The 13,880-nt window shown below is 40.5% G+C and overlaps 1 protein-coding gene across 1 annotated transcript in view; it reads left to right on the top strand.

The window, feature by feature from the left end:
• The window catches only part of LRGUK (leucine rich repeats and guanylate kinase domain containing), an 83,081-nt gene that overhangs the window by 9,897 nt on the left and 59,304 nt on the right, over positions 1 to 13,880 (top strand). The window contains exons 6-9 of the mRNA XM_050936846.1: positions 992 to 1,116; positions 4,411 to 4,554; positions 9,799 to 9,879; positions 12,531 to 12,617. Coding sequence (XP_050792803.1) covers positions 992 to 1,116; positions 4,411 to 4,554; positions 9,799 to 9,879; positions 12,531 to 12,617 — 437 coding nt within the window. The remainder of the gene's footprint in view (positions 1 to 991; positions 1,117 to 4,410; positions 4,555 to 9,798; positions 9,880 to 12,530; positions 12,618 to 13,880) is intronic.

The raw sequence follows: 13,880 nt of genomic DNA, 5'->3' as shown, positions 1-13,880 counted from the left end.
TGTTGAAAGTCAAGATACTGGGCTAGATGGGCCACTGGTCTGACCCAGTATGGCTGTTCTTGTGTTCTTATAACAGGATTGTATTTTCTTTCATTACCCTTGTAGGATAAATGCAGCTCCTAATTGCATTTGATTAGAATTATTGGTATGGTTCTGGCAGGGAAAAAATAATCTGATAATTTGTCTACAGGCATCTAAGGTTTGAAATGTGGTTGGCTGTGTTACAAAAAATGTCGCTGTCCCAGTCTTCGGACTGTGGTATCATTCTCCCATATACATTAAAATAAAATATTGTTGCCCCTGGGATTGCATAAAGGCATCACTCTGCATCCTGCTTAATCTACTTTGGAGTACTTTAGCCGGGTTTCTTATTTATATTTTCTTGTTTTTAAAGTGTCTGATTCCAATTTGGTCTTATAAGATATGTTTAGTTTTGCCTTTGCTTCACTTTAAATTAAAACAACACAGTCACCACCACTTGGACACAGACTCATTACTGAGACTGTCACAACTTACTTCAAATTCAAGTAAAAATTTGAATACCCACATAATATCGTAGATAATGTATATTATACTTATTTATTGTTATGCTTTATGGTCTAAGCAGTAATGCTGTGGCGTCTCATTGTGCTAGGTGCTGCACAAACATATAATAAAGTATGGTCCCTGCCTCAAAGAATTTATGATCTTGAGTCCTGGATCCTGCAACTGACTTGACATGTGTGGAGCCCCATTGACTTCAGTGGACCTCCCAACAGGTGTAAAGAACTGCCGACATGCGCACAGTTGCAGGATTGGGGCTCGGGCTTGAGAGACAAGATGTAAATGGTGGTTGAAACAAATAAGTTACAGTTGAAGGACGAAGATGGTATTAGTAAAATGAATGTCTGTGTATGAGAAAGAGAGAGACCGACCTGCTAACTTAGTTCTAAATATTGCTATGATTTTTTTGTATGTGATTATTTTCTTTAAGTGCAACACTGATGCATAGATAATAATATAGAGGAGATCAAAGGGCTAGAGAAGTGCCATAGTTTGACTTATCTTAGCTTGGCCCACAACAAGATCACTACAATCAGTGGTTTGAAAAACTTACCTGTCAAAATACTGTGTCTGGTAAGTGATGAGTTAACTTTTTTTAATAAAAGCTCTCTTCTTTAAATGGCCTTGTTCAGCTCCTTAAGAAATTTATTTATGATAAGTACGCTGCTTTCCATAGGTCTGTTTATAGAGGACACAAGTTAACTTTGGTTAAAAATTTGCTTTTCTACTCTATACTGTTTTAGTAATGTCATATCTCATTTTCTCTTTGGTAATCCTTTTAGAAGTTAAAAATATCAACAGTGTGTTGGCCCCAAATATAGTATTGGAAAGAATCAAACCTTTTTTTGAAAGAATCAAATGTGTATAGACTAAATTAATTAATTAAAGCAGTGATGTTTTTAAACAGATATTCCCTTGCAAAGTTGTTTTGATTTACAGTAGCACCATGCTAGGATATGAGGGGTGAAAGGGAAACTGACCAGTCTATATTTATTTTCCAAGATGAGTAAAATTCAGTAAGTTAATAACATCAGTTATAGAAGGAAACTTATTTTGAGGCTCTTGAAGTCAGAGTGGCAGCATGATCCAATGAATAAGTCATGGGCCTTATTTCAGGATATGTTGGTTCTGTTCCTGACTCTGACACTATATGGTTCACTTATCACAGAATAATAGAATATCAAGGTTGGAAGGGCCCTCAGGAGGTCATCTAGTCCAACCCCCTCCTCGAAGCAGGACGAATCCCCAACTAAATCACACTTACCTCAGTGCGCCTTTGTGTCTCAGTTTCCCCTTCTGTAAAATTGAGATAATACTTAGCCTTATTTGTAAAGCCCTTTGCGACTCTTAAGTGAAAAGTACTACATAAATGCTATGTAGTAATAGCTGTAAGTGGTGTTAGAAACATAGGTGAGAATATTTTTAAATATGAACTGAAAGTGTGCTTTTAAGTCATTGTAAAAGCACAAAGTACATTTTTCCACCTCTTCCTTTAATTTTCTTTGTAATTATGATCTTTAAAATAATGTAATTGATATCTTCAAGAACTTGAATCTGAAAATACGTATCTACATGCTTAAGTTTATGCACATTAAGAGCGAATAAATACATGTGTGTCATGTAAAGCAAGTTCTTTATTTTTACATCCATAACATTTTTAATTTGTTTTTCTTTGCTAAAGTACAAAATGGCACTGTAGCATAGAAAAGAATAGTTAAATCTTACGTAAGTCAAATGCAATTGTTCCTTTCACTTCTTTAACTGATTAGCTTATTTTAATATGCACTAAAATGTGTTCATTTTTAATAGTGGACAAAGTAATGAGCACTCTTGTGTTTCAGGCATACCATTCTTTCAAATCCCTCAGTGCCAGTGAATCTGGAACTCTGGCTTACAGTGGAAGTAGAAAAGATTGATTCAGATTGAGAGAAATCTTAAATTAAAAAAACTAAAATGAATTATAAACTTGTTGACAATTACATTTTCAGAAAGATCTCTTTACTCTTTATACAGTTTTAAAAATACTTATTCATCCTTTTCTTTAAGTAGAAACAGAGCAAGTCACCTACTCTGTTTCTGTTTCGCCATCTGTAAAAGGGGCTAATAACACTTATACCTAATTAGTTGTATTTGAAAACATTTTGAAGGTGAGAACTCTATGAAACTGCAAAGCATTATTAATATGACCACGTTCTGTATTTTCATATTTCCATGCTACTGTGACTGCTCACATAAAGACTTCTCTTTTTTCTTTAACCAGCAAAGTAGGTAGTCACACAAAAATGATGTAAATAGTGAAATTTGAGTGTAGCGTCTTCTTTTACAAATTCAGTTAAGATGCAAATAGACTGTACATGGCAGAAAAGGGTTATTTTTTTCCCTTTGATTCAGCTTTCTTTCCCATTCCCTCTTGAGCTCTTTAGGAAAGAAAATAGAAAGGTCTCAAGTTCAAAAGAAGGAGTGTCAGTAATTTAAATACTGCTTAGATACACCAAAGAGCCCATATTCTGCCCTTGTTTGCAAAAAATAATGAGTAGTGCTGTAATGAACTGGATGCTGAGGAAGTTTGCACTTTCCAAAAGAGGATTCCCCACACACATCCGTTTGGTGCACAGAATTTTGTATGCACCGTTTGCACAGCACTTTGCAACTACAACTCTTAGCTGTACCTTATTGAACAGAAGTCTCATGAGGAAGAGGAAGGGAAGAGAGAGTCTCCTTGCTATTAATAGCCCGATCAAAGATTTAAAAGTCAGGAAAAATGTCAAGGGCAGACAACCGGATCAATATTGCAATCCATTTTTTTATTTATTTCTCTAGTTCCTAAATATTTATTAATAGCATTTGAAGTTCCCAAATAGCTTTCAGCGTAAAGTGACACTGGTGGAATGAGATGCATAGCTTTCAAGGTTATAGTTACAGATTGTGTCAGGTGGAGAGCCCATCTTGGTAGCTATGGTAATTGGGGTCCAAGATTAACGCACAAGCTAGCATGCTATACCATGCTAGGAGTTAGTAACAGGGATGAGTGTATGATTGATGAGGTTTCAAGAAATGCAACTACCTGGAACCTACTCAGAAACATGTGACCTTCTCATCTCTTTCCTCTCCTGGAGAAAGGGGAATCAGGCCTTGTGTAAAGAGAAAAGCTACTTTTGGGGGCCCCAAAAGCAATCCCAACTACCAGATTCTGATATGCTTCCTTACAGTAATTTCAGTGGTGGTATTCATGGAGTGAGATACTACCCAAACTAGAAGTTAACACCCACTGAGGTGAATAAGATAAGCTGACACATCAGAGAGCCATTGTTTCGGGCTGCCTGCAGATTCAGGAAAATAACGGTATTGATTTATGTACAGTTTACATTTTGATCTTTTTGCAGCCATATAGGTAACAAACATAAAATTTTAATAGATGAAATCTTGGCTTCTGGGCACAATTCTACAGTGGTGAAAGGATTCTGTAGCCACTTCCATGGCTATGAAATTGCAGAGAAATTCAGGGCCCAGTTTATTTTACTGACACGCAGCACCAATCTGCTACTTAAGGTAGTGCACTGAAGATAAAACAGTCAGGCAGTTTCCCCGTTTGTTACTTCTTGAGCAGAATGAGAAATTATAAACTGTCATCTCAAGATGAGGACGGGGTTAATATGAGGGGCAATGTTACTTTCATGCAGTGCTAATGTATACAAGACCCAGGAGAAGAGAAATGGCCTGTCCCTGTTCTACTAAGACTCAAAAAGGTATTTAAAGTGAACACAGAAATTACCCATTTAGACACTAGGATGCCTTCCTCATCAGAAACATTTTTTTCACCTATGAAAGCTTGTGAGGACTTATTATATACTTTGGATTGATTTTCAGTGCTCTAACCAGATTGAGAAGATAACCGGTTTGGAGGACCTGAAAGTCCTCCAGAACTTGGACTTGTCCAGTAATAAAATCAGTAGCTTAGAAGGTTTGGAGGAGCATGAGCTACTAGAAGTGATCAACCTAGAAAATAATCAGGTAACATCCTGCATACCAATCTGATTTGTTTTTTGCTTTACCGTCTCTTTCTGAAATTCAGCTCTTTGAACGTTCAAGTAAAAAATCTCATAATACTACAAGAAAGAAATGGCTTTCACTTTATAACCCATTCTGCCACCCTTACTTATGTTGAGTAGCACCTTACTCCCTGCTCTTGTTTAATTGCTTGGACTAATTTCTATTTATGTGGGTAGCTCTTAGGGAGCATTTAGTGCTCATGATTGTGAAAGACAGACAGCATTCCCTAGAGTGGATACCACAGGGATACCACATTGCAGGGAATGGCTGCATAGGCCCTGACTCTGTGGGCCCTACGGGACTGGAGCACTCACAGAAAAAAAATAGTGGCAGCTCAGCACCCACTGTCAACCCAGGTCAGCTCCGCCCCCCCACCTAGTGCCTCCTGCCCGCCATGATCAGCTGTTCAGCGGTGTGCAGGAGGCACTGTGGGGGAGGATTGGGGAGGGGATGCGGCAGGGTGGGGGTTGGGCTTGGGGGAAGTGGTGGAGTGGGGACAGGGTCTGGGGTGGGGTGGCAGTCCAGCACCACCAAGGAAATCACAAAGTCGGAGTCTCTGAATGGCTGTGCTGCCTTCTTCCATCCAGCTGTGCCAGAGAACCTCTACTTATACCTTAGCTACTCCAGCACCCATCCCCAACAGATCTTGCCAATGTCCCTCAATCCTGCAATGTGCAGGAGGTCGGACTGGATGATCATGATGATCCCTTCTGACCTTAAAATATGTGAGCTTCTCCTGGGCCTCTGTCAGAGAAAACCATTCATGCATACTGTAAAATGGCTTTTGTTATACAGATAAATGTTCACTGGAGACTAGGGTCAGACCATTCAGCTCTTTTGTATCTGTAATCTTAACAAGGATTTGAACCTTGGGCCCTATAAGCAACGGTTAATCCAGTAACCGAGCAGATCACTGAGATACCAGAAAAAGACCCTCAGTAGATGAAGTAATATATTTTATTGGACCATCTTCTGTTGGTGAATTCAATAAATAATACTACCTAACCCACTTTGTCTCTCTAATATCCTGTGCCCAACACAGCTACAACACTGCCTACCTCAATGGATAAGTCATTCTTCTATCAAAGCCCAGACTTTGTGGTTATGATCTTAACTCACTGAAATTATGTATTTAAAAATGTAGGCAAATAAAAAGCAACAATAAAAACTCTAAATTGAAATATTCAGATTATTCTCCCAATTTTCAGGATACACCTACAAGAGTTAACATCACCATTGTGAATTCTCTTTATAGCATCATATTCAGGTCAACATTTAAAGACACGTCAGTATTTAAAATCACACAAAGCAGGATGCTAACTATAGTATGGTCATCATTAGCATTAATATTGCCGCCTCTGTTGCTTCATGTAGTTTTCTTTGTTCTCTATAGCAGGGCAGAAAGCTATTAATTCTGCCTCGTCAACATTTGGTTTATGTCCTCTTTTAATGAAATGTTACTGAAACTGAGCAATGAATTGCCACCTTTCCAATATCTCCTTCTCTAGAGTGGAGGTGAAAGTAACTTACAGGACTTACCAGTACTGCCAGAGTCTTGAGGTAGGAGTGGCCTCATCCGGAAAAGGCGTGGCCTTTAAATCACCCCAGGGCTCCCAGCTGCAGAGGTGGCTGGGAGCCCCGGGGCTCATGGGCAAATTAAAGGGCCTGAGGCTCCAGCCGCCGCGGAGCTCTGGACCCTTTAAATCTCCACCGCAGCTCCAGCTGTGATTTAAAGGGCTCGGGGCTACGATCTTTTAGCAGATACTCAATATTCCTGCATAAAAAGAGAAATCAGAATCCTATTATATCAGGGGTAGGCAACCTATGGCACGAGTGCCAAAGGCAGCACGGGAGCTGATTTTCAGTGGCACTCACACTGCCCGGGTCATGACCACCAGTCCGGTGGGCTCTGCATTTTAATTAAATTTTAAATGAAGCATCTTAAACATTTTAAAAGCCTTGTTTACTTTACATACAACAATAGTTTAGTTATATATTATAGACTTATAGAAAGAATCCTTCTAAAAACGTTTAAATGTATTACTGGCACGTGAAACCTTAAATTACAGTGAATAAATGAAGATTCGGCACACCACTTCTGAAAGGTTGCCGACCCCTGTATTATATAAAATAGGAGGATTTTTTAATGTAACCACAATCAAAACATAGTGACATTGTTACTGCAGCAACATGGTTACTGGAGTAAGTGTGCCTGTAGCACAAGCAGCTTTGCTTGCTCCAGAGATGATGCATTTCCAGGTGAACTGACTCACATACTAATTTTTCTTCAGGAAGATGAAAAAGCTTTTAGCATCTCAAGAGGGAATCATTAAGGGGTCGCAGAAACTAAGAAGAGGTCAAGTGGGGCAGGAGGTCCTATTGTCAGGAGTTGTCTGACAGTTGGCTGAACACCAAGTAAACACTATCCAGCACAACTTCAACAGTAAAGCCTGGTGCTCAAAGCTGTGTCATGCAATTTGTTTTTAATTGGTTAATTTTGAGAGTCCTTGTTCCCCAAACTTCAATTTCAGAAAAGCTTGAACTGAATGAAAGCTTAAAATGTCTGAAACAGCTGGTCTGTGTTCTCTGAATCCTATATTAACAGAAAAGCTAAATTCATCTGTTACAGATCCTAGTGTGCAACCCTCTGGCCACCCACTAGGCCTACTGGGAGGAGAATCCAAGCCTCTGAGTGCTGGATCCCTTGGGGTGTGTTAAACTCCTTGAGCCCAAACAGAGTCAAGCCTTCACCCCAATCTCTGGCATCCGAGGCCCATTTTCAGGGTGCAGACCTTCTATCCGGCACCCCCCTCTGAATGCTGAAATCTGCTATCTACACTCCTAGCCCTTCTGGACACAGCGCTGACCCTTCAAACTCTTCAGTGTTTAAACACAGACCCCTCCCAGAACTGTACCCAAAAGGTGTGATGCTTCTGGTTTACAGTTTAGTCCTCTCAGGGGCATGCAGTAGTTGTGAAGCAATCAACACACACGCACTTGTTCAGTCTATCAACTTTATTCATTTTATATTTAATCATGTAAAGCGCAGGTGAGTACAGACCAGCAGGCCACTTCTCCAATTTTAAACTGGACTGGCCTGCTTTTGTAATCTTTGTCCCTTGTCCAGTGCTGAGATGAAACCGTACATAGTTTTGTCCAGTATCAGATGTGGGACACCATAATGGAGAGCACGTTGCGTGCATGCGTGCGAGGTCATGCTGGTGCGGACAAGGCAGTGCGCTGTTCAAAATGACACCACCTTGCGGCTTGACCTTGCATGTACTGTACTTGTAAGGTTACACTGGCGGAGGTGGGGTCATGCCATTCCCAGAAGCACCAGAATGTCCAGTACAGATCACACAAACAATAAAATATTCTAGACACAATGTCCCTCACTTGCTCATCCTTGGCTTGGGAATCATTGGAGGATCATCTCTGTTCTCTCAGGCAGGCAGGGTCCTCTGCCTCCCTCATCTTAATCTGGTACAAAATGGCGTTCAGTTCCAGTTTGTTCATTCCCCCTTGTGAATCCCTTTATAGACTCCTGCTATGATCACTTGCTTCTTTTGTTCTGCCTTTTGGTATTTTCTCACTGCTCTCAACCTCCCCCATCTTCAGACAAACGGGGCAAGTGTCTTCTCCCAGCTAGAGCAAACGCATTTGCCCAAGGTATTTTAATAGAACATCATGCAGTGCACTCGCCATTGTCTCTGGCCTAGAAGAGACATGACACAGCCTTGCTAACTCAGGGTAGATTTACATGCCTATAAGCTTTCCATGACATAGTAGATTCATGATACAATTTAATAAAATCATTCACAATTCAGAAGTGGTACAGACCAAACCCACACACCATCACAGCGTCAGTTCAGGACTCTATAAAAATATAAAGCACTCATACAAAATAAAGTGAAATAAGTAGGCAAAGATATAGGGTGACCAGACAGCAAATGTGAAAAATCAGGACAGGGGGTAGGGAGTAATAGGAGCCTATATAAGAAAAAGACCCAAAAATCAGGACTGTTCCTATAAAATCGGGCCATCTGGTCACCCTACAAAGATACCATTTTTGAAACAGTACAGAATGATTTAAAAGATTTACATTAACTGGTTCTCACAGTGACGATTTACAATCCAGTTTTTCAAAAGTGGGCACAATGGTCTTATCTGCAAAAAATGTATGTGCAAAAAAATCCATACTTGTGAATGCATGTATGATTGCATGGGCAAAGGGATAATTGTGTACACAAATGAGTACTTGCATGTGCAGATAATAGGGTGGGGTGACTTCCTCATTAGGTGTCATTCTACACACAAATCCACTGTTGGTGCGTCTATTCAGAATCATTCAGTATCTTTGTTGTTTTTCAGCACAGCTAATGTATACTTGTCTTGTTTTAATTGTCAAGTCCTGTGATTGGTCTTAGCATTCAAAAGCAGCTAATCATGCAGGTTTTAGAGTGAGGGCCCTCACTATGACTTTGCTTTGGACACCAAATGGAAAAAAAAAGTTATTTACAGAAAGGGAGCTTTTTTCCTGCTTGTGACCCTAAATCTGCAGGAACTGACTGCAAGCCGCAGTCTTTCAGGGCATCCCATTGCCTGGCTAGTTCACTTCAGCCAAAAGTACATCTCTACCTCGATATAATGTGACCCGATATAACACGAATTCGGATATCATGCAGTAAAGCAGGGCTCCCGAGGGGGGGCGGGGGGCTGTGCACTCCGGCAGATCAAAGCAAGTTCGATATAACGCAGTTTTACTTATAACATGGTAAGATTTTTTGGCTTCTGAGGACAGCATTATATCAAGGTAGAGGTGTATTGCTATCTGATAGCAATTTGTTTAACGGCCTGTATGAAATGTGGTGGTGCTTCTTAGTGTATTTCCCATGTCTCCAAAAAAAAAAAAAAAAAAAATTGGGCACTTTGTGGTTTGGCAAGATACTGTGCAAAAGGTTGGAGCGAGCTATGTCTTTTAAAATAACCATCCAGTCTCGCCTAAGCAAGTCACCCAGCATTATGGAAGATACATGAGTTGTGTGACAAGTGTGTTACTGCATGCCGTGGACATGCGTACACTTTTGGTATGTGTAGTGCGGTTTTCATGTCCGCATTTTAGTTTGGCACCAAGATGCTTTCTCCCCAAAGTTATCTTACGCTATGTGGCCTTTTACTGATATCATTTTTTCTGTGAATAACTAGATTTCTGAACTGGGTGAGCTGGAATATATTGAAGACTTGCCTCTCCTCAGAGTGCTCAATCTGTTAAGAAACCCAGTACAGGTAAGAAAAAGGTGAACCGGTGCCCAAAAATATACTTGCAGTGAATACTATTAGTTCATCCTATGTCAGAGTGTTAGAGATATGTATGGACAGAATAGATGCTGAGCATGCCCCTCTAAAAATATGTAAAAACTTTAGGGCCCTGTTTCAATTCCCAGTGAGGTTTGTGGAAAGGATCCCATTAATTTCAATGGCAGCTGGATCAACCCTGAGTGAACAGCCACCTTTTACAACTGCCTCTCCTTGGAATCACTGTAGCTCTGTCAGTCCCAGGATATTAGAAAGATAAGGTGTTTGAGGTAATATCTTTTTATTGGACCAAACTCTGTTGGTGAGAGAGACAGGCTTTTGAGCTTACACAGAGCTCTTCTTGTGTAAGCTCAAAAGCTTCTCTCTCACCATCAGAAGCCTCATCCACCTTGTCTGTCCATGGAATGGGCTTCTTTCTTTCTTTCTTATGATAGATTTGTTTCTCATTCAAGAGCGCTACAATCTTCCCTGATTAATGAGCTTGTCATAACCTTAGTCCCAGATTTGGACCTTAGCGTCCAAAATATGGGGGTTAGCATGAAAACCTCCAAGCTTAGCTACCAGCTTGGACCTGGTACTTGCTGCCACCACCCAAAAAATTAGAGTGTTTTGGGGCACTCTGGTCCCCCTGAAAAACCTTCCCTGGGGACCCCAAGACCCAAATCCCTTGAGTCTTACAACAAAGGGAAATAATCCTTTTTCCCTTCCCCCCTCCAGGTGCTCCTGGAGAGATACACAGACACAAGCTCTGTGAAACTACACAGAGTGACTCCCCCTCTCTGTTCCCAGTCCTGGAAACCAAAAGCACTTTCCTATTCCCCCAGAGGGAATGCAAAATCAGGCTAGCAAATCCAACACACAGATTGCCCCCTGATTTCTTCCTCCCACCAATTCCCTGGTGAGTACAGACTCAATTTCCCTGAAGTAAAGAAAAAACTCCAACAGGTCTTAAAAGAAAGCTTTATATAAAAAAGAAAGGAAAAATACATACAAATGGTCTCTCTGTATTAAGGTGACAAAATACAGGGTCGATTGCTTAAAAGAATATTGAATAAACAGCCTTATTTAAAAAGAATACAAATCAAAGCACTCCAGCACTTATATTCATGCAAATACCAAAGAAAAGAAACCATATAACTTACTATCTGATCTCTTTGTCCTTACACTTAGAAACAGAAGACTAGAAAGTAGAAACTACTTCTCCAAAGCTCAGAGAAAGCAGGCAGACAGAAAACAAAGACTCAGACACAAACTTCCCTCCACCCAGAGTTGAAAAAATCCGGTTTTCTGATTGGTCCTCTGGTCAGGTTCTTCAGGTGAAAGAGACATTAACCCTTAGCTATCTGTTTATGACAGAGCTAAAACAGCCCATTTATCAATGACAGAAACCTTTAAAGTGGAGTAAAATCTTATGTACTGACTTTGTATACCATGGATTTATAACTTGTCCTGGATCATGCTGAAGATTAAAGGTCCTAGCACCCTGCTTTGATGATTTTAGATCCTCTTTGAACTTTGCAGTGTTTTCCAAAGTCTGGGGAAGAAATATTAAGGGCTCAACTTCTCCCTCCTGTTTTAAGATAACTCTGTCGATTTCTATGGTGGCTTCCTTGAGAATAGTCTGTTGTTGCATGCAATGGAGTGAACATAAAGAAATGTTTGAAATATACCACCTCTTCCTGACCTTGCAGCATTCTGCATCATTTCAGAAAAATTCTGGATGGGTGAGGAAGGGACAACTCATATAGAACATTATCTGTGATTATATTATATCCTGCAAAGTTGCAGAATTGGGTGGGAGGAAGTGGAGCATAGGGACCTAGGAAAAGTTGGGGAACCAAGGTCAGGGGGTCAGTTGCATCCCTTGCCTCATAGCATATGATGCCCCTAGCCCTTTTATATCACAATAGACAAAGCTCCTGAGAGCAGAATTTTACCCCATTAAAATGCGTCTCTCTGTGTGTGCGTATTTTTTCCAGTTAATTTACAGGGTTTTCAGTTACTTGTGAAAAATAAACAACAATTATCTTAAAACAGCTTTGAGACTCTTTGAATTTTAATGGTTTAACAGGGCCTGACTTTTCTCAGAATTAATATGCTTCAGCAGGTTGTCAAGATGTCAGCTTCCTATTTAATTGTTAATTATTCTTTTTTATTATGTATCAGACTTATTTTTTTAGTGATTTACAAGCATACATAGTGATTATATTTTATACTCTAACTTTAAAGAAAAGTTCCCATAACACTTCTTGCAAGATTAGTGGTATTAGCCATGAGTTATTATCTAATTCCCATATGGGTAATTACTTTCTGTCCATCTATGTTCTCTGTACATTTTCAGTTGGATCTGGTATTATTCTTCAGTTCCTGTTCCAAACTGTTATACAATGTTGCTTTAAGGTGGTAAACAGCTCTTTGGTTTCTTTCTAGAGGCAGCTGCATTTCAGTGGTAGCGGAAGTGATCGGTTTATGCAACACATTGAGATCTTTCATGGTGAAAGACGTTATACATTATAAGATGATATGTTAAAATGGCCTTTGGGATATTATTTGCTATCTGAATTTAAGCATTTATAGATGTAAAAGTGAAAACAACTGAATGCTTCTTTTATTTCTACCAGGAACAAACAGAATATTGGCTCTTGGTGATTTTCATGTTGCTCCGACTAACAGAGCTGGATCACAGGAAGATTAAAGTGGAAGAAAAGGTATATGGCAATTGCTGGAAACACCATATAGTTCTGGAATGGTGCTAAATAATCCTGTTTCCTTCTGGGAAAAGGTGGTTGTTAAGGGGCTTATTCCTTCACCCTCTCACTTCCCTGGTCCTTCTCGCATGAACAGAGAACAACCATACCCAAAGTCCAAAGGCGCAAACAATTCGATGTTTATTGGGGTGAACTTCCAGCAAGCATGATTAGAGTTTCCTTCCTTAGTGTCCCCCTTCCCAGCTCTGACACCGCAGAGCCTTGCCTGTGTCCCTGTTCCTGTTCCCATCTTCCCCTTTAGCAAGACATGATTTTAATTCCCCCGTCCCCAGTCCCTGTTCCCATTTCCCCCCCACTTTCTGATTGACTGCAGACTATATAGTAAAACCTGAGTTTTGCTTAGCTATTCCTTAACCAATCCTTTTACTGAAATTTAACTAACCAATCCTAACATATTGTAACATGGTTATTTAACCAATAATACCCCACCACCTTAATTGGTTTATACCCAACAAAATTAATTATACAGCAGACAGAAACAATTACAGAACCAGACAGAGACCATGCAAATAAACATACAAAACAATACAGAAGTGAGGATTTCACAACTACATCTATACAGGCATAAGGGTTTTCCAGCTGTGTCTATTGATAAGTGAGTTCTTGCCAGACAGGATGTGATCAAACTAAGTTTCCTTTTACATCTTCTAGGCTCTTCCCTTTCTCTGGAGGTGATAGGAATATCAGGACAGAATTGTATTCCTAATAGCCCAATAGCACCTTATTTCAGTGTGACTAGTTTGGAATGTGAGGATGTGACCATACACTTCCCAGCTTATGGCTGCCTAACTACATCTTAGCTGAAGGCCTTAGCCTGTCACAGTAAGAGAAGGCCATTACAGAGGGTATGTCTACATCTACAATTTTGCGGCGCTGGTTGTTACAGCTGTATTAGTACAGCTGTATAGGGCCAGCACTGCAGAGTGGCCACACTTACAGCAAACAGCGCTGCAAGTGGTGTTAGATGTGGCCACGCTGCAGCGCTGTTGCACACCGCGGGGAAGGAGACCTGCTTGGAGGGGGGGGTCGGGGAACGCCAGAGCAAACCGAGGGGAAGGAGACCTGCTTGGAGGGGGGGTCGGGGAACGCCAGAGCACACCGCGGGGATACCTGCTTATTCCACGGAGGTCAACAAAAACGCTGGTGAGTGTCTACACCTGATGACCAGTGCTGGTGATCCAGCGCTGGATCCTCTACACCCGA

Source organism: Gopherus flavomarginatus, chromosome 1 (assembly GCF_025201925.1).
Source record: "Gopherus flavomarginatus isolate rGopFla2 chromosome 1, rGopFla2.mat.asm, whole genome shotgun sequence".
In the NCBI taxonomy this organism is placed as follows: domain Eukaryota; kingdom Metazoa; phylum Chordata; order Testudines; family Testudinidae; genus Gopherus; species Gopherus flavomarginatus.
Note: the sequence above shows the minus strand (reverse complement) of the source record. Positions and strands in the feature narration are given on the sequence as shown.